This window comes from Monomorium pharaonis, chromosome 3, assembly GCF_013373865.1.
Source record: "Monomorium pharaonis isolate MP-MQ-018 chromosome 3, ASM1337386v2, whole genome shotgun sequence".
Taxonomy (NCBI): domain Eukaryota; kingdom Metazoa; phylum Arthropoda; class Insecta; order Hymenoptera; family Formicidae; genus Monomorium; species Monomorium pharaonis.
Window position 1 is genome coordinate 2,657,983 of NC_050469.1, and position 21,728 is coordinate 2,679,710.

General features: G+C 28.0%; 1 protein-coding gene across 7 annotated transcripts; it reads left to right on the top strand.

The window, feature by feature from the left end:
• Positions 1–1,915: 1,915 nt before the first annotated feature.
• LOC105830589 (probable phosphorylase b kinase regulatory subunit beta) lies at positions 1,916–21,618 on the top strand. Of its 7 annotated transcripts, none has more exons than XM_012669991.3 (19): positions 1,916–2,000; positions 4,905–4,980; positions 5,067–5,529; positions 6,524–6,880; positions 6,947–7,144; positions 7,227–7,365; positions 9,207–9,481; positions 9,728–9,742; positions 12,255–12,485; positions 12,603–12,790; positions 12,856–12,971; positions 14,368–14,510; positions 16,763–16,895; positions 18,091–18,233; positions 18,377–18,579; positions 18,654–18,791; positions 20,004–20,244; positions 21,113–21,220; positions 21,301–21,618. In XM_012669991.3, the coding sequence occupies exons 2-19, from the start codon at positions 4,949–4,951 to the stop codon at positions 21,478–21,480; spliced, it is 3,303 nt and encodes a 1,100-aa protein (XP_012525445.1). In that variant the 5' UTR covers positions 1,916–2,000; positions 4,905–4,948; the 3' UTR covers positions 21,481–21,618. The 7 variants fall into 7 exon arrangements, 5 of the variants coding, with proteins under 5 accessions (XP_012525445.1, XP_012525448.1, XP_012525447.1 ...); XM_036284793.1 differs by having other exon boundaries at positions 1,932–2,000; positions 4,939–4,980; XM_012669992.3 differs by lacking the exon at positions 1,916–2,000 and adding an exon at positions 4,144–4,167.
• Positions 21,619–21,728: the final 110 nt, after the last annotated feature.

Here is a 21,728-nt window from a genome sequence, read left to right on the forward strand (position 1 = left end):
TTCACGTGTCAAAACTGACGCCGCGTCGCGCGGTTAACTTCACGCGCCAAAGTAACGCCGCGCCGGGGTGCGTTCCAAAATTCAACCTTTGTTACTATACCGCGTTCCAAAATTACTAATGAGAATTGATTACCAATGGTATGTCGTTCCAAAACGTCGTAGTTAGTCGACCACGAAGGTAACTTTCTTACCTCATAAAATTGAGAGGTTATTGTGGTTACCCAACCTCAGATAACCCATATCGTTTCTACATGGGGTAACCTCTGGGGGGTTACCCAAGATTAATTTTGGAACGCATTCTCGCGTGGTTGATATGCCGAATCTTTTTGCAGCATCCTTGCTGCCAGCCATCCTCTCCATACAGCACGATGGTGCAAAAAGATTCGATACTGGCATCACTGGTACGCGTCTCTACATGTCGATTGTCTACACGAATAATCGATAATGCGACAACTTTCCAATATTCCGAGTAACGCGTATTGTCCAATATATGAAAAATGAATAAATGCAAAGTTAAAACTAGGAATTTAGTTCAAGTTACAACGCAGATTTGACTTACCGAGTAGATATGACATGACATTTGTCCCGGCACTAGTCATCAGACTTGCCGCGATCTATAAATGAGAGAGGAATGTAATTAAGATAACGAAAAGATTGGTTCTCGCGCGATCACCTTCGCGTATTACGATTGACATATATCACTACGAGTTGCGATTTTCGCTCCAAGAAGTATTGACAGATACGCGTTCCAACGAATTACAATTACGCACGATCGATATGTATTACACTTAATTACCAAAATTAAAAGATTCGCGGTGCTGCTTGCTCCGGAGCCGATCCATCCTGCGTCCGTTGTGTTCTGAACGCAGCGATACCCAAAAGGATGGAGTGAAACGGCTTCGTCTCTCTTGCAATAGAAACTATAATATGTTTCATCAATTAATAACAAAAGTATTAATGCGAAATTGATATAGGTTTCGCTTGTCTGTTAAATGAGTCGCCACGCCATGCTTGCTCTGCAGGAAAATCATGAAATTATGATAGAATTTCGTATACATAGCACGGAACACAACCAAAATTGCGCACATGTGTATTTGACCTATTAACGTGGATATAGCACGGATTCACACCAAAAAACGATTTTATTGACAGTGTCAAAAATTTATTAACAGTGAATGTGGTACGTAGTTCTACATCCTCGTTTGGCGCTAATACTATCTGTAGCCTAGGCCGGAATTCATAGTCGAATCTTATTCAAGTTCCAGCTTAAGCACGATCTTGAGACGTCAATGGGCCACCGCACAAACTCTTCCATAACGCGTTACGTTACGTTAAGTACTCCATACGAACTTAAGTTGTACTTAAAATTTAACTTAAATCAACGCACAAAGAAATCCTTAACGTAAGAACTTAAGAACTTACGTTAAAAGTTTCTTTGTGCGTTGATGTAAGTTTAATTTTAAGTACGAACTTAGATTTATGGAGCACTTAACGTAACGTAACGTGTTACGAAAAAGCTTGTGCGGTGGCCCAATGCTGTTATTTCATTGGTTAAGTAAGTCTCAAGTCGGCTCGAAGCTAGACTTAAGACAATGCTTGAGCTTAAGATCGGTCTATGAATCCCGTCCCTAGAGTGGGTAAGGGATGCGTTCGGGGAGACGCTATTAGCGCTACCAGCATCAGTCCATCTTCATTACTCATTAAAAAAAAAGTAGAACAAGGATAAACTAATGCTGGTAGCGCTAATAGCGTCTCCCCGAACGCACCCAAGGAGAGTGGAGCCAATGCTGGTTCTTCTCCCTGATTGGTTCCGCCATTTTATGATCAGTTACAGTCCAACACACTTTCCGTAGAGAGCGGCATGTGCAATTTGGAACATACCTTATGATACAGCCATAGATGTACTACACAAATACAAAGAAAAAGAACGAACTTTTCTATTTAGTTATAACCAATATAACCTTATGACTTTGAAATTCAAGGACATCAAACTTAACAAGGTGCGTAGATTGTTTATTATTGTTTAGGTGAATATTAAATATAAAATTAAATTTTTAATTACCTTACTTTAATAAAATATAACAATATAGTTAGAATATATAATTATTAAAAAGATGTATTCTGAAATACACATTGATAACGTCAAAATTAATAATATAACTGAGTCAGTCAATGCAAAAAGGGCATATTTTTTTTTAAAGTTACTTTTTTTGCTTATTAAAGTTGAAATGGGTAAACATGTTAGGTATAAATATGGCACTTTTTTGTCCTAAGCTCTTTTAGGGCTGATGGTTCCAACTTCATGGTAAATTTACTCGTGAGATAAACGTGTCCATTTTTACTTTTCTTTTTAAATAAGAAAAGACAGGTAACAAGTACCTGTGGGATAAAGCTTCCCATTGAATCGAAACAATTTGCCTTTAAGGATTTAAAGTAGATGTTGAAAATAATCAATTAATTCAGAAAGGTGCTATTAATTCAAGGCTAATCTATCTTTTTTCCTATTTAACATCATTTTTTTATTTTAATGTTAAGTTCTATAATTTTCAGGCAACATGATAATGCATTTATCTTTCTTTATTTGCACGACTTTATCTTTGATCATATAAAAGTTGATATATACATATATATGCATCTTTTATTTAATTTTATGTTTATTACATTTGTTGTATGAACACTTTAAAGTTATTAATTATGTATTTACTATTTATTTGTTAAATATATAATTGCGTCTTATGAAGATAATGTATGTGTACAGTCAAAACTTTTGTTCCGCTATATAATATTAATTTTATAAATTGACATATTAAATTTATTGAATGTTTTCTATATTTAACTTGTGTTTGGCTTTTTTGATAATATATTCTTTAATTTACTTTTTTATCGTATAATATGTAAGTTTTAAAATTTTTGTCTTGGATTTTTTTTCAATACAAGGTTGAGAAAGACTTGGTTTTCTTGACGATTTTTTGCATCAAAGATGTTATTGTAATTTAAGTACAGGATTGAAATTTTTCAAAATAAAATAAAAATCTGTATTGTGTTATAAAATGAATGTTTTGATTTTGATATTAACATTGAGTACAGAAGATAAGTCTAAATTTGAAATTTATGTTTATTATTTAATGCACAAGCATTGATTTAATGCATAGTACTGATTGTTGTAAAAAGTTGGAAAGTTTCCTTAAAGTTTTTGAGTTTTCCAAATTTTATGTACAACAATTCTCAGAGAATTTTGCAAGTTATAAAATGTTGCAATAGAAATGTTTTTTTAATATCTATGGAGTATTTTTGAAAACACCCCGAACCAAAAGTCATTATGACATTAAAATAATATTGGTTCCAAAATGATTATTAAAAGTAAATTTTTTATCCATCACATTTCATCTTTATGTTATTTTAACGTTACTGTGACTTGTTCTTGGGTATAGCTTGTCATAATAAACAAAACAATAAATTGATATAACTGTATTTTGTACAATTGAACTATTGGATGATATTTATACTAATGGATTGGGTAGTGTAGTAGTATGTTAAATAGTATATAATATTTGCTTGAGTCTTTTAAAAAAAAACTAGATGTTATTTGAATATCAACTTTAAGTTTTTATTTTATATAAGATGCAAGTCCAGTGATTCAAATTTTGCGCCTCTACTAAGTGAAATCTAGCATGAAAAATTTAATGTTTTTAAATAAAAACATTAAATTTTTTTTTAAATAAAAATCAACTTTTTTAAGAATCTTTTTCTGTTATTTATTGTATTTCTTTTTTTAAAGATAATAGGTGAGCAGCATTACATACAATCGTTGAGTTATTATTTTGACTCATAATATTTTAATAACATTAAAATATAAACATTTTGATAAAATGTAAACATTTTTTTTAATTTAAATTGTATCATACTTTATTTTTAAATTATTATATTTGAACTTAAACTCAAAACAAAATCTTTACACTATTTTAGATTATAAACATGCTTAAAAAGAAATTTAAGAGTGGCAAGAAGATAAATGAAAAGAATAAGAAAAAAAATTTTTTAATTACATTAAAGAAAAAATTAAGGAAAAAATACAACTTGAAAAAATAAAAATTGAAAAGAATGAAATAAGAAGAGATTTTTTAAGGAGAAAATGGGTGTAATTAAAATTACAAACAAGGAAAAAAGGTAATGTCAATAAGAAGTCTATAAGAAGAAAAAAACAAAAAGAAGAAACATGAAATCTTCACAAAAAAGAAACTTATTTTAAAATTATCTTTTATGACTATAAGTCAAATGTTTATATGTAAAGTTTATTTATTATTTATATATTAAATAGTGAGATATATACTACAATTTCTACTGAATAGGAATACATTTTATTACATTCAAATAATGATTATTTGTAATAAAAGTCTTTAAAGTGATAGTTTTTGTATTTGTAATATGTGAGACGTTCCTAACATAAAAAGATTAATTTTTTACTAATTGTTACATAAAAAATAATTTAAACATCTTTTTTTAATATCTTCCTTCTTCTTTCTTGTGTAATAGTCTTAAAGCCTGTTTTTTCTCTCTTGCATATGTATCTGTGATGCGCATGTAAATTGTACATAGACATATGGGACCTACAGTTTAATGCTACCTTCGAATAGTTAAGACAGAGAGATCTTATAGGCATAGAGTACTCTTGATGACTTGCTATTCCAATTAAGAGGAGAAACAATTTTTGGTCTTGGCCGGGATTGAACCCGAGATCTTTGGTGTAACAGATTAATACGCTATTCGCTACAGTCGTTGTTTTTAATATCATTTGTCTTAAACGAGTAGAAATCGGAACATCGATCTTATCTTACAATCAATAATGTTTGACACATGAAATATTAATCTGCATCCAAAATATATACACAGGAATTTGTTTATAGGTACATGTATTAAACTAAAAGCTTTTTTACATAGTTTGGATAAAATGGCCACTGTAGTGACAACGAGCGCAAAAAGGTTTGTTATCGTATTCATATCGTGTTGTTATATCGTGAAAGAAATGATTTAAATAATAATTCTCAAATTAATTTTATTTATTGCAGAATCACACAAGTCAGAAATATACGGCAAGGGAGCGTGATAGACATAGACGCCGATATGTTTCTCAAGATATCCAATTATGAAGATACCGTTAAACAACTGGATATATATTATGGAATCGTCAAGAGACAATTACTGCGCTATCAAAGTTGCATTACTGGCTTGTTCCCGAAAATTTCGATTGATCGAAACGTTGGCAGCGTGCGTGAAAGTATATATTGTGCAGCTGCAATATGGAGTTTATATCAAGCATATAGACGTATAGATGATGATCGTGGAAAATCGTATGAGCTGGGACAATCTGCGATAAAATGCATGCGAGGTATCTTAGAGTGTTGGATAAAGCAATCTTCCAGAATAGAACTTTTTAAAAAAAATCAATGCGACCGTTATGCATTGCATTGCAAATTTCATTTGGATACTGGTGATGAAATCTATAAAGATGCTGATTATCATCATTTACAAGTAAGCATTTTATAATATAACATTTAAAAAATTATAAATATTATATGAAGGCTTAACTGATAAAAATCAAATAATTAATGAGAAAAGGGCAGATCAGCCACTACAAGATCTCTGTGTGAAATTTATATTATCTTAGTAATTTGAACAAAAATAGACGTTTTAATCTATAATTAGATCATTTTCAATATAATGAGTCACATAATTAGCGTCCGCCATTTTTTGATCTTTTCGGAACAAAACAGTAAAATGTGGCGAAAATACACTTTTCCATTTTTATTGTATGTCATACACGCATAACACGTTCGCCAAGATAAACGCTTGTGCATAATTTCAAACATAGTATAATTTGTCAAACAATGTGAGGTCAACTTTAAATTATATGACATAATATTTTTTAATGCTATTCATTAGAAAATTCGCAGAATTTTTCCTCTATCTCAATAATAACAGGATACTTAAAATAAATTAAGTTTATCAATTAAAACAATAAAAGCTACTGCAGCATATTTTCTTGCATTAATTGATAAATAGAATATATAGATAATTAGAATGATGCCCAAATGCCGCGGCACAGTGGTGCGCACCGAGAAATATCTATCTTTTTTATATAAAGAAACTTAAATGTTTATCATTTATTGTAATTAAAATATAAGTTAAAATAATTAAATTTTTTAATGTTAAAATAACATTTATGTATGTGTTTAATTTAATCTTGTTGATTTTTTAATACCATAGGATTAATTAATAAATATAAAAATGACAATACAATGCAAACAATTTTTTATTAAGTTTATTTTGCTTTGCCATTATAAGTAATTTAAGTAATATTTAACTGTTTGGAATATTTCTCAACTTTATAGAGTATATTTTAAGTGTTTTAAAATAACTTTTTAAACTTATTTTTGATTGCTCTAATCATAATATATTTAATATAACATGACATCTTTATTATTATAACAAAAAATATTATGAATATTTATTCTGTCCAATGTAGATCGACATCGTGTCTCTTTATCTGATATTCTTAGTACAAATGATTTCCTCTGGGCTACAAATTATATATACACAAGATGAAGTTGCCTTTGTGCAAAACTTAGTATATTATGTCGAAAGAGCATACCGTACACCAGATTACGGTATGTGGGAACGTGGGAGTCGATATAACGATGGAACGCCCGAAATTCATGCCAGCTCTATTGGAATTGCAAAAAGTGCATTAGAAGCAATTAATGGTTGTAATTTATTTGGCGAAAAAGGTGCATCTTGGTCCGTGATATATGTTGATATTGATGCACACAATCGTAATCGTAGTATCTTTGAAACAATGCTTCCAAGAGAATCAAGTTCGAAAGTAAGTAATTCTATATATTACATATGATATTCAAACAAATTTTTATAAGAGATATATAATTTCTAGAGTGTAGATGTAGCTTTGTTATCAACAATATCTTTCCCTGCCTTTGCAACTCATGAAGAGGTATTGTACAACGAAACAAAAACGAACATTGTCCACAGGTTAAAAGGCAATTATGGTTTTAAACGATTTGGAAGGGATGGTTATAAAACAGTACTCGAGGACAAACAGCGACGTTATTACAAATCGGGAGAGATTAAGGTCCTAAAATTTATAATCCACTACAGTTTCAATTCAGAGTGTCTTGTGAATTTTAATAAAGCAATTAATATCTTCAACACAGGATTTCGAGAATATCGAGTGTGAATGGCCTTTGTTTTACATTTTCATGATAATAGATGGTGTATTCAAGAGTCTATCGGAACAAGTGGAAGAGTATCAAAATTTATTGAAAGCGAGAGTGCACAAGGATTTGAATGGAGGTTTTTGATTAATATTTTATCTTTATTCCAATTTATAATTAGGATTTAGAAGTAACGTATGTTGTAATGTTATTACCGTTAAATTATTTTTGCTGTTGATGGGATAATAATATATAATAATAAACTTAAGAGAGAGGCGATGATTTTTATGTAAAAATCCGCCAGTAACATTTAGACCTGATCCATTGTGTCTCGTTAAAAATTATTTTATACTTAAAAATGTTGTAGGGGAAAATATATTACGGGATGTGGACTTGTTACTTGCAACTCATGAGTCTGCAGTTGTCACATAGAGCCACATGGCATTGAAGTGATAATATATTTTTTGTTACATGTGCGTAGAAAGTCATCCATTTCGTGTCTTTTTTTGTTTGAAAAATCGCGGATTCCCCATAGAACAGTTTTCTCACACAAGTAATTTATTATTTCACCATTTTTGTCTAGTAGATGGCGTGAACCGTGAAGCGATGATTTTTTGCAGTATTTTTCCGCTACTTATCTTCATTATTATACTCGCATGCGCGCTATCTCATGATATGCATACGGTAACGTATGTGAATTCTGGCAGAATAAGCCGCTTTCGCGAATCTAATCTTAGTTAATTTGTCAATTCATGCCATTTAAAGATATAGATCACGTTATATCAGGATCGCGCAAAAGAAGGTACGTGGTGATACGTACGATTAGTATCAGTAATAAAATCAAAGATAAATACCAAAAATTCGAATATTGTCATATTACTGTGAAAGTAATAACGAACTCATACTTCCAGTCCAAATTGCAAAAGAGACTACAGAGAATTGAGAGCGTTAATCAAATTGTTGAATTAAAGTTAGGATGAATTTATAGAATTTGATTGGTGATGTCTATTTTACACTGGGACTCACTCAGAGAATCTTGCAAAAGTTAAAAGAAAAATATTTAAATATATACAACAAAGGCAAATATTACTAAATATAAATTTTTTTAATTTAAACTAACGTTTTTTGTCATTTGCGGAGGGAAAGGGGTGGAACTTTTATTACTATATTGTAATAAGTAAAAACATTTATATTTAGTAATATTTATTTTTGTTGTATATGTTCAAATATTTTTCCCTTTTCCTCTGAATCCGATCTCGCCTCCGCCACTTTCTACGCACTTTTAACAAAAAATAGTATGTGCAACTCGTGCGATTTGGCTATTATTTATTTGTGTGGGTGAACACACTCGTGAATAATAGTCGACTTTCCACTTGTTATACAATGTACTATTTTTTATTGATGCAAAATCGATTAGTAATTGATTAGTAATGTAAGTGTGATATGCATCTATGTACATTTACATGCATTCTCACTGTAACTTATGAATTTTTATAAAAATATTAGTGACAATAGAAAAAACGAAATATTGTTTAAACTGTGTGTTGATCATATTTCGAATTCTGTATTTGCGGTATATAGGTAAAACATACAATATTATTTTTCGTAATATTTTTGAAACGTTGCAACATTCCTGAAACAATTGAAAATTTTTACAATGTTAAAAATCTTTACTATATCTGCAATATTTTATTGTGTGTAATATTGCAATGTTGTCACAATGTAAGTTTTTATATGAAATTATTTCTTTACAATATTTTTTTTAATTTAATATGCAAAATCTAGCTTCGTGTGATTAAAGGGTAATGGAGAGAATAAATTTATTACAAAATTGTATTAAAAAATTCTCTAATTTTATTTAGAATTTGTAATAAAATTTCTATAAAATTCGGAACTTTTCAAGGGATTCTTTTACAAAATTTAAATAAACACTTTAATAATTACAAACTACATGAATAAGATTTATTATGTTTATTACAGATCCAGTGATTCCTATGTACTACTATGTGCCTATGGAAAATTTGGAAACTGAACGAAACGAGCCATGTAGCACTTATCGACTGCCTAGTGAGGAAGGAAGAATTTCTAAGTCTGCAGATCAAGAAACTCCAATATATCTATGGAATCAAGCCATGTTTGTAATTGCACAGTTACTTACCGCTGGTCTTCTGCACATTAATGAATTAGATCCGATTCGTCGATATCTTCCATCTTATAATCGTCCGAGGCGAGCAGGAAGATATTCTGCTTTTCAGGTAGAAAAGAAGATACCTTAATTACTTTGACTGATTTGAATAATTGTAGTGAATCTCAAAAATAGATATTTATTTGTTTACTTTTTTACGTTTTTGCTCTGAAATTAAATGACACATTATGTAATTTTTTAAAACAAGTTGTGTGTACTGATTTACTATGATTGAGAGATATTTAATTGCTCGAAGAAAATTAATTTTTATATTATATAACTAAAACGTAATATTTTTTTGTTATATTTTACACAGGCAAAGCCTACTATTGTAAGTAATTTAAAATATATGTTTATTACTTTAATATTAGGTTACTTGAATAAGTTTCCGTTGCTTACTAATAGATGCCATTATCAGTGCTGTGTGCATGTATTTCAAGATGATTAATGCACCTATATACAAATACTGTAAGCAAGCAATTAAAGAAATGCTAGAATCGTTCGTTTTACCGATTGAACGCTAATTATTTTCTGACAAGTTTGGCTCTTAATTGATTTTATAGAATTGTAAATCCTTCTCCAGAATTAAAGTGTAGACAATAACAAACTAACCTTACTACAATTAGATACAATTTTTTTTTTTAATAAAAAATTATAAAATTATACTTTTGTGCAGTTGTCTTGTGACTTTCATTCGCAGCACTAAGTTTTAAAGACTCTATACGTACAAACTAACTGTTACGCAGGATATCCCACTATAGGAAAAAATAATAATGTGTTTTCAGAACAGCTAGAAGCTTTTAGTATAAGAAAAATTTATCTGAAAATTGCATATATATGTGTGAGTGCGAATTCGGAAGAAGTCAATAAGCAGAGTAATATGAAAAAAAATTTTTTTGTTTTCGATATAAAATCTAATTCACAGATTTATATTAATATGTGTACTTTAATTCTAAAAAACTTCCAAATCTACGAAAGAAATATATACGACATCTCATTAATGATGTGCACGAATAACTCTACATTATCGACCCCGATCAAGTTTGAGAGACAGTCCAGCATCCCCTTAAGATTTAGTAAATGCCATTTGAGTGTAGTGTCAACAACAAATTTTTCTATTGTATTAAAAATGTCGAATTTTGTGCCGACAAAATAGCATTTGCGAGAGATCTTATTCCATTATTTTATTTCAAAGAAAAGCATATCAGACAAGGATATCAAAAATTAGCTTGATGAATGGATTGCTTTTAAAGAAAAACAATTTTTTATTACGGAATTTATTTGTTGCCTGAAAAGTGGCAAAATGTTGTAGCTAACAATGACAAATATTTGAATGAGGCATTGTTTATTTGTCTATTTTAATAAAGTCTTAAATTTTAACTAAAAATAGCGGAAACTTATTCAAGTACCTAATAGTAACAGTGCATGCAATAATATGCACTAATTTTTTGTATTATAATGCATTATTTGCAGAATTATATAATATTTTCACCAATACCAAGTATAAATCATATAACATAGATGTAAAATTATATAACAAAATAGTACCTTTTGTTACATTTGTGCAGAAAATTATCCAAAATGCATTCTTTTTTGCTAAAAAAATTGCTATTTTCTCACGGAATAGTTATTTTGCATAAACAATTCATTATTTCATCTTTATTCTGTCTATATGACATGAACAGTGAAACAATACATTCCTACACTTCTCTAAAATCGGATTTATTGTTTTTAATCAGAAACATTATACATTAGTAGTTATAAATACAGACGTTATTAAATTCAATTAATAGACGACATGTAAGCTTAGGATATGTTATATAGTTGCACATCTATTTGCTGAATATCTTAACATGTAGAAAATGTAACTTATGTTTCTCATTTGCAATTTGTTATTTATTTCATATATCTCGTGCTTATATGCGTGCATGCGTGTGTGAATTTACACAGAGTTATTACACACTAATTAACTCTTAGAAGCACAGCGTAACATTTTTTAAACATAAAAAAAGTTATTTTTTGTGATTTTTTACAATATTTTATTTCCCTGATAATCAAACCTAAATGAATGAATAATAATTAAAAAATTAAAAATTTAATAAAGTTAAAAAGTTAAAATTGTTTAATTTATTTAATTTTAAAGAAGTTATTTTTTTATTTTAACTAGTGATTTCTGAAGTATATGAACTTAAACTTATTTCCTAATTTAAAACTAATTTTCTACTTTAATCGTATCTACGTAAAAGTAAAAATTATAAAAAAACAAATAATATATTTTTACATAGAATAGAATGTTTCTATATCAATATTCATATAGAGGATATTAAAGAAAATTTTGATTCCCAAAAATAAGAGAAATAGTGTTTTTTGCACATTTTATTTTCTTGAATATGATAAACTTTAAATTATTTAGCTTTTATGATGTATTGGGTTTAAACAAAAAAATCCAAATCATGAGAATTATTTGTTTGTTTATGTATTTTCAAGACATTTTGGGTTTGCCATATTGGATTCATTATTTTTAATTGTCTATTTTTTACTTCAACTTGAGAACTTGGAAAACTTTGAGAATCTTGTTTCATAATCCAGTTTATTTTTGCATTTTTAATGAGGCATACATATCCCATTTTTAATTTAAAATATTTTCAAAATCTGATTTTATATTTGTGATTTCAAATACTCTTGTATACCAAGTTTTAAAAAATTTATAGATAAGAACAAATGTATGCTTCAAAGGGTTAATTAATAGAAAAAATAACTGCTATTTTTATTATGTAGTGTGACTTTAATAATATTTTCAATTTTTATGCTGTTTGTGATTCAAGAGTTCTTTTGTATACTAGGGCACTCATACCGACCTAGTTGTACAAATAGTTTTGATCGCAGAATCTATGCGATTGCAAGCTATGATGGCAACATATGGCATTCAGACGCAAACACCGCATGAAGTCGAACCTGTTCAGATTTTATCATCCACACAGCTTGTAAAAGTTTACGAAAAGTTAGGAGTGAATAAGAAATTGAATCTCCAGGGACGACCCGCGCGACCTATAGGCTCTTTAGGTACAAGCAAGGTATTTATGATTTTTTTTTATAAAATAAAAGAAATATATGCTTATATATTCAATGATATATTTATCATGTAATATGTAAAATATAATGTTAACAGATGAATTTTTTTACATGTACAGATGTATAGAGTCTGTGGGATGACAGTACTCTGTTATCCTCTGATCTTTGAAGTATCCGAGTTTTATTTGTACAGAGACATGGCTCTGCTAATTGATGATATCAAAACAGAATTGCAATTCGTAGGCAAGTATTGGCGTCTTTCTGGTCGACCCACTGTATGTCTTTTAATACGAGAGGAACACATGCGGTAAGTTTGCATATTTATGAATATAACTCGAGAAAGTTAGCTTATCTTGACAAAAATTTGTTTAGAGATCCGCAATTTAAAAAAATGTTAGATCTCTTTGCGATGTTGAAGAAAGGCTATTGCGATAAAACAAAAGTACGCATTGGTCGGCTACAAAATCTGATTTCATCTTCATGCATTGGTAATATATCATATAAGATTAATCTCTGTATAAAGCAGATAACTTATAAAGAATGATTTTACATTAAAGTTAAGCGAAATTTAAAAAATTTTAATATACTTGATAGTTTTAAAAATAATAAAATACATATACTAACAAGTGAACCTACCCAAGTGTTACACTCCAGTTTTGATAAGCTTTGAGTATTTTGTAGTCTAGTTAAAATAAAAAACATGTATTTTTTATACGGTTTATACGGCCGTTAAGGAGGTGCAACACCCTCTTGAAAACAATTAGTTTTTGTGTTTCTAAGTGAATACTGTCGAAATAATAAGAGATATTTAAAAAAGTTTTAAATAAAAGTTTTATGGGTTTTAATGTAGTTCGTAACAGTAGGTATACTTGTAAGTATTGCATGACATTTAATAATATTTATTTTCTCATTAACGATCGGCAGAAGATATAACAGTATGGACATAGCATTATTAGTTATTGCTTTTGCGATACTTATTTAGATTTCTTTTACACACATGCGCGCACACGCACGCGCGAGAAGCATTCTTTGTGAAACAGACTCTTTTGTCCTAAATTTATTTAAACTAAAAAAATTTTTTATAGAATTGTAGTTAAAAATATTTACTTTCATTAACCGTGTAGCCTTTTTTGATAATTTAATACGACTCAATATGACATCAAGAATTAAGAAAGGTCTAAAAAATTACATTTTTTGCAAAAAATCTTATTAAGGTATTAATAAAAAAAATTTTTTAACCTTAAATTGTATCTATTAATATTTTTTTTATTAGCATTTTAGTATTAAAAAAAACAATGATGGATTCAATACTTTATTTTTAAGCGAAGAAATCTCAGTACCATATTGAGTTTTCGCTATATTGAATTTTCAAAAAAGGCTACGTAGCTAATAAAAGTACACATGTTTAGTTACAATTCAATACTATAATAACCAGCATTAAATCTATACTTATTTCTACACCATTTTTTTGTTAAATTTTTATATATTATTTTTACTTTCTTAAATATTGAAGTAATTAATCAGAAAATAAGAAGTCCGGCAAAAATCAGCTTAATAGTTTTTGTAATTTAATCTAGAAATTTGAAATCTGTCATTTTTGGTTGTTTTAAATTTTTAGTTTAAATAAATTTTGAGTAGAAGGAAATGTTCATTTCACAGAGAATGCCCTTATATGTGCGTGTGTGCGCGCATAAAAGCTGCATTATATTATATTTAAGGTTTACATTAATTATAAGGTCTCTAAATTAGAATTGGCTCGTTATTTCTGTCGACCTTTGAGAAAATTGATGCGTATTGAATCGTTTTTTTCCCCTAAAATTAGATTACTCTTTTGCGGCCGTTTATATACATATGTATAATGAAATATATATTAATTATATACAGAGCACTTGGATTTCGTAAATATTATGGAAACAGATCTGGATTTGACACAGTTTAAACAATTGCAACATGATTATATTGGCTATCAAAGTCTCACGGATGTTCCAAAGGCCATCACTTATTCCGAAAGCGTTAAGGATTATTCTGTAATTATATAATATTAAAGACTATATTTAATGAAGTTTTTCTTTTTTTTTTACAATATAGGAGTTGATCCAATTCTGAGAATAAGTTTATATTTAATATATAGTCACTTAAATTTTGTTTATTATTTATTATTTTGAAAATGTTAATTCTTAAAAACTTCTTTCTTAAAAGATGGGAAAGTAATATGATAATCTTAAAGTTTGCTGATTTTACCTAATTTCTGTGATGATATTAATGAAAAATATTGATTAATTTTTCAGATTTTAACTAAAACTTTGGTTATATCATAAAGATGAAAGAACTGTTAAATGAATTAAATTTTTTTTAGATTTTCTAAATATCAATTTCGTCATTTTGTACCTATGTAAAAAATAACTTTTATTACGTTTATTTATTTATATATTTAATTAAAAAGTTGTAATGTGAAAAGTGAAAAATATTAATATTATTGTACATGTTTTTAACTACCTCATATACTGTAATTTTAATAAAGAAAATGTAATTTGCTATAATTATGTTATTCTTTATATGAGCATTTAAAAATTATTTATATGTATATAGAAGTATTTAAAACAATTTTTATATTATATTATATTATGTACTTTTGTAGACACAGATAAAAGAAAAATGATAAGAAATTAATTATTTGTTATTAAAGAAAAGTCGCTAATATCGAATATTACTTTGTTTTTGATTATATTTAATTTAAACAAAGAGTAAAAATTAAACTTTAAAAACCAATACAAATTATGATATATCTATATTTTATCAGAATTTAGCAGTTTTTATAATATTATTTTTAATTTTGCAATAAGTTTTTTGTGAGACAAACAAAAATGGGCATCTGATTTTAAAATAAGCAGTAATATTACATTTAAAAAATTTTTTTTTTATTTGTGTTATTTGCATAAAATACTTAAACATATATATATGAAGAAGTCTTTTATTTGAATGTGTAAAATGTTTTTAATTGATTTATTGAACCTCTCCGGGTCTGGAAGCCTAACATTAGCACTGGAACGATGTCATCTTTGTTGTAGTTCAATTCACTGACAAGGATAAAAATGTTCTAGCACTATAACTAAAAAAAATTGTTCAAAAAAGGCCAGTTTTCTAAAGGTTAAATACTTTACGTTATTATGCAAGACACAACATATGTCTTTTACTAAACAAATAATATCAATTCTAAGTAATTAAAAGATTACATTTTCACTATGAGAACCGTTAACAGCATATATGTCTCGATACAATATGAACATTGCCTTCTAGATATAGGCAACGAAGTAACAGTCGTGTAATATCAGTTGTATTTAAACATTTTGGCTTTATAATTGTGTAAAATTACATTATTATAATATAAATAGAATGTAAATGTTAAAATGTCACATACAAGAAAAACAAAAAAGAAAAATATAAATAAAACACTTTTGGTTACAAAGATGTAAAATGTTCCAATATTATTAATTATATACTCTATACTATTAAATTATGCAATTTCCAAAAAAATGTACAAATTTTTTTTCTTGCTTTTAAAACATTTATTCTTAGTAAATTATATATATATATATATATATATATACAAGTCCTAGATATATAAATTGTTTTTTTAATTTTTAAAATTTTTATCATTATTAGCAAATATTTAATGGTTAGTTTCCAAAAAATAAGAAGACGTTGCTTAAGGAAACTAAAGTCGATCTTAAAATTACGCCAAGTAAAAGAAACAATAGTTACAAACATTTAAATGTTAATTTTCCCTAAAAATTATGCATTTTTTAACACTACCAAGCGCAATATCTAATTTAAAATGCCTTTGATCTTTTTAGAGATGCTAAATCTCACGTTTTATAATGCCTCTATAATCCTGAAAACGCTGGATTACAAAATAACGTATTTTTGATCGCTATTATTTTTTTTTATTGACTGCTGCTTTTTCTCTGCTGCTGAGAGTATATACTCATATTATCAAGTTTTAGGCATATAAGTCTCCTATAAAACATGAAATTTAGCACCTCTAAAAAGATCAAAAGTATTTAAGATGGCATTAAAGAAAAGTCAACGTTTAAATGTCTGTAATTATTTTTCTATTCACTTGGCGTAATTTTAAGATCGACTTTTGAATTTTACGAAAAAAAATAGTAAGAAAAACATAGGAAATTTGTATTCACTTTGCGGTCCCCAAATTGCCTAAAATTTATAACCCCCTTTGTAATTAAATGAAAGCGTTTATAAGTGATAATTTATTTTTCAGTATATGCTAAAGGAGTCTCTTGGCAACATATTAAACGAACTTCGCAATAGCGTTGGCTTGTATGCAAAGTGTCAATTATATGGTATTTTAATGAAACGAGAAGGAATTAATTATGAAGTTAATGGGGTTACAGGTATTTTATATATTTTCTCTCTCTCTCTCTCTCTCTCTCTCTCTCTCTCTCTCTCTTCTAAGATATTGAGAATTATTTTGTAAAAGTAATGCATTGACATTATTTGTAACTAATTAAAAAGTATAATACATTATTTACATAGTTTCGAATTCTTAGAAACTGTAACGAGTCTTTATTTGTTATTTTTTTTAGAATTCAAATTATCTATTTATATAGCACCGAAATTTTTCAAAGCTATCTCAGAAACATTTTAATTGAAAAGTGAAGCATTTTATAAAAGTTGCGAAATATATTTGCAACATTTCTGAAACAGTTTTAAAATAGCAAATAATAGCTTGCAGTTAAGAACGCTTGCAATCTTATAAAAAAATTGCTGAAAAAGATTTACAACCTTTCTGAAATATTATATAACAAATTATTGAAATGACTGAAAGTTTTTTGAAATATTGATTGTAATCCTTTGCATATAATAAATTTAACCCTCTGTTAAGCGCAATAGATACGGGTTTAGGCTATAATACATCACAGTTGTCGCGGGGCAATAAGCGCGAACTTGTCCGCTCAGATATTCTCTTACTGATCCTTAAAAAATGATTTAGACTGAGTCCATCATTTCAGATCTTTCACCGTGGTTAGAAAAACAGGTAATAGTTGAAAATTTGTAGTGCAACTTTGTCACTGATTGATTGGAATGGTGCAAATAATCTAAAGACATAAATTACATTATAAAATTTACAATAATATCAAATTGACATAAATATGATATAAATCACATTATAGAGCTTATAATAATATCAAATTGATGTGATAATATCAAATATATATCGTGATTGATTGAAAAGTTAGTTCTAATCATGATGGAAGAAAACATTATTATTGATTTTAATAATCATTTTTAGAAACCTTTCTGTAAATTTTGAATTAATCGGTACTGTGTGTCACTATTATCAGTTCAATATGAAATTTATAGCAATTTTGATTAATTACAATATGGTCCATGTACATGCACTTTACGTTTATGAACTATTGATAAAATTTGTTATCATTACAGATAGAAAAGTAGTAATTATTAAAAAAAAAAACGATAACGATGTTACAAGTAACACATTAGTTCTCAACCCTCCTTATTTATTTTTTTATTTATAGATTTAATATTTCTAATTCATGATATTGGATTCTGTACGTAATTTTTCAGTCCGCGATAATTTGAGATCGTTATATCAACAAGCTGGATCCTTAAGGTTCTGGATGGCCGTACGTTACTGCAGCAGTCTGTTGAATCATACAGTAGATAGCATCAGTCCTTTCATCACAGGTGTACTAGTCAAAGGAAAACAGGTTTGTTGAACCACACCATGGATAGTATTAGTCCTTTTATCAGATATACTATTATCAGATATACTATTAGTTAATAGAAAACAAGATTTAAATACGTACAAACTTTAAAATCTTTTCTTGAAGTAAATTATTAATATTATCAGATTGCGGTGGGAGTGATCGGACAAAAGGAAACAGTATTTGACAAACCTATGACGCCGGCGGAAATACAGTCAGTGATGTATTCGACAATACAGCCGCATAATGTGGTGCAGGCTGTGCTTCAACAAGAAATCTTATTGTATTGTGGTAGACTTATTGGTACTAATCCAGAAATGTTCAAAGGCATATTAAAAATACGCATTGGGTAAAATATCGTTTTTCAATAACATTTTTTAAAATTATTATGCAAAAACATTGAACCATTATTCAAATGCTTAGGTGGGTCTTGGAGGCGATGAAGCTTTACTTGCAAATGTTTGTGAAAGATGCCAAGCCGATTGAGAATTACAGTCCTTATGAAGTCCGACAGTTTCTTATTAAAGTATTGACAGCAAAGGAATGGGCTCAGGAGGAAAAGTATGTTGATTAATAAGAGAACCTTGAACATTTTTATTACGGTTTTGGAACATGAACGGAATACATTTGACTTCTATATATTTTTGTAGAGAAAGTAGAGGGAAATAATATAATTTAAAGTTTCAAAAAATGACAGAACTTTGTTAGAAAATATTATATTATTAAAGTTTTTTTAGTATTATTTAGCTAATATCGCATATTACATGTATCGGATGTAAGAGAGAGCCTTTTTAACGATGCGTGGTTTGTGTACGATTTTACTATATAAATTCTTTCTTTAAAAAAAAACTTAGAAACTCTTGCATTTTTTTTATATATCTCTTAAAGATTAGTTATATAGTTATAACTATAACTATAGATAGATAGATAGATAGATAGATAGATATAGATATAGTTACTGAAAAATCGATTCAACTCGCGATAGCTTCATTAATATTATCAATATTATCAATGCAAAGTATTGAAATTATAATACAATACTAATATATTATAAAGGCATATAACAAAGTGTTGTGAGCAAATCACTCTATTTTTTCTGACTTCTGCAGCATATATCCTCGCATAGCACAAATATCAGAGTTACTCTATACAAGCTAAAATGAATATAGTTATTATTACATCTTAAACCGTTTAAAAAATGTATTGAAGTTTTTTTATAAGAATCATAGATACATAAGAAATATCCCTTGCGTACTGCACTATTTTCATCGACCGATATCAAAATACAAAAAAATTCTCGAGCTTATTTGGGAAATCAATTTTTTTTAATTTGGTACGTCTTTCATAATTTATTTTTTATTTGATAAAAATATATATCTTTGTAAAAAAATTTTTCAATTTTTAAAAGCTAATAATTTGTTCTATGTTGTTCATACGTTGCAGTAACATTAACAATCAATTAGGATAAATCAATAGTTTTAACATTGAAAAAATATTTATACTTTATTATATTTAATATAGCTACAGCTCTCTCTCTCTTTCTCTCTTTCTCTCTCTCTCCCTCCTTCCCTCATTCCCTCCCTCCCCCTCCTCTCTAATCCCTTCTTTCCCTTTTCTCCCTTCCTCTCTTTTTGAGCTGTTTTTTTAATATTCTGTAATATATATGATTTAATACTGTTTATTTGTTACTCATTTTATACGCGAGATTTTTATCCATTATAACATTTAAATAGATTTAATATGTTGATGAATATATCTATCTGTTGTCAATAGCTTGACGGTGCTGGGTCGTCGAAAAATCGAAGGTTGCCTGTGTAGAGTGCCGGCACACTTTTACAATCAGGTATGGGAAGTCTTAATGCGCTGTCCTGGCGGTATCGTAGTGAATGGACATGAACTTCCTCAGCAAACCACATTGTCCAGCATGACTCGTTCTGAACTCACATTTGCTCTACTCGTAGAATCTTTGTTGCATCATATACAGCTTCCAGAATATCGTCAGATTACAGTCGAAGTAAGTAATCGATTTTTATTATATCCTTTTTTATTATTTTTTTATAGACCTTTGCCAAAGCTGTATTAAACTCATGACGTCTGAGGCGAGAAATATCATACTGAGAACTCTTGCATGCCTTTTCTAAATAAAAAGATATTTTAATGAAATGACACTTTAGACCGTTTTAATACACTTGTAAGATTGTCTTAAAACTGTTTTCCTCTTTTTACAATTATATTAAAAATCTTACAATAGTTACAAAACTGTTTTCTTAGCTTTTCATCAATACCTAAATTACATTTAAATAATTATTGTTCAATTTTTTACATAAATATTTCTATCATAAAGATACTTTTTAATATCTAATAAATTTATTCTTTAAATTTTATTTTTATTTTTTAGAAGATAACGATCGATGGCTTTTTAGGAAATCATGTGAATTTTTTTTACTATTTTAAGTTGAAGATTTTAAATATTTGTTTTACTACATTCAAAAAATTGGTATTTATTTTAAATAGTATTTTTTATAGATTTTTTAATTTTTTATAAAAATTTTTAAGTAAACATCTTTATTGAATCTATTTCAATATTTTCGTAGCAATGATATTTAAAAAATTATTAAAATTATAGAGGGAATTACTGTAAAGTTATATATAAAATTGAAATAATGTTTAGAAGTATTTTATAAATATTAAAAAATCATAAAATACTCATATTACAAAATAATAGTAATATATAAGAAATGTAAGAAATTATAAAGAATGTAATACAGAGCTGTGTGTGTGTGTGTGCGTGTGCATATATAATAAAAAAAATGCAAAGATTTAGTTGGTTTATATTTTATTGGAAAATAATAATAGTTTATTCCAATTGTATGTGATTATAGCTCTTAAGTATCATGTCGACTATTCTACTTCGAAATCCAGAATTAAGTTTTCACAAACACCTAAATCTCAATCAACTCGTAGAAGATAGTCATGTCATGTATTGCAAGGTAATACACTTATATACATTGTGTGTGTGTGTAAATGGTAATCTGCTTTCTAAAAAATGTATATTTCTGTATATTCGCAGGATCATAATTTATCAAATGTCGATGATAAATCATCATTTTTTTCCGCGCATTATTCGGTGACCACGGGATATCTTGCTAGAGCTGTAGTCAACAACGTTCTTACCGGTGGCTGCGTGACGACTATCGTGGATCCCGGTAATGTCGTTGAATCGCCCCGAGAAATGTGTAAAATTACATAATAATACGAATTGATCAAGAGCACTAAATTTGAGAAATTTATTATTTAAGGTTAGCAAAAAAGAATTGTATATAGATGCATGCAATATATCTCGTTATGTATATATGTATTATATTTATATAAAGCGATGATATAATAATCGATGAAGATTTAATACAAAATCCTACTCCCTCAAACAATATTTTTCAAAATATTTTTTACATTTACATTTTTTTTATTATGTATAAAATAATCTTGGTCTTGATTTTG

Excerpts from the sequence above, each read along its gene's own strand:
- LOC105830589 (XM_012669991.3), top strand. The coding sequence starts at position 4,949 with ATGGCCACTGTAGTGACAACGAGCGCAAAAAG. Across the intron at positions 6,881-6,946 it reads CAAGAGAATCAAGTTCGAAA|AGTGTAGATGTAGCTTTGTT; the intron begins GTAAGTAATTCT and ends TATAATTTCTAG. Across the intron at positions 18,234-18,376 it reads TACTAGTCAAAGGAAAACAG|ATTGCGGTGGGAGTGATCGG; the intron begins GTTTGTTGAACC and ends TAATATTATCAG.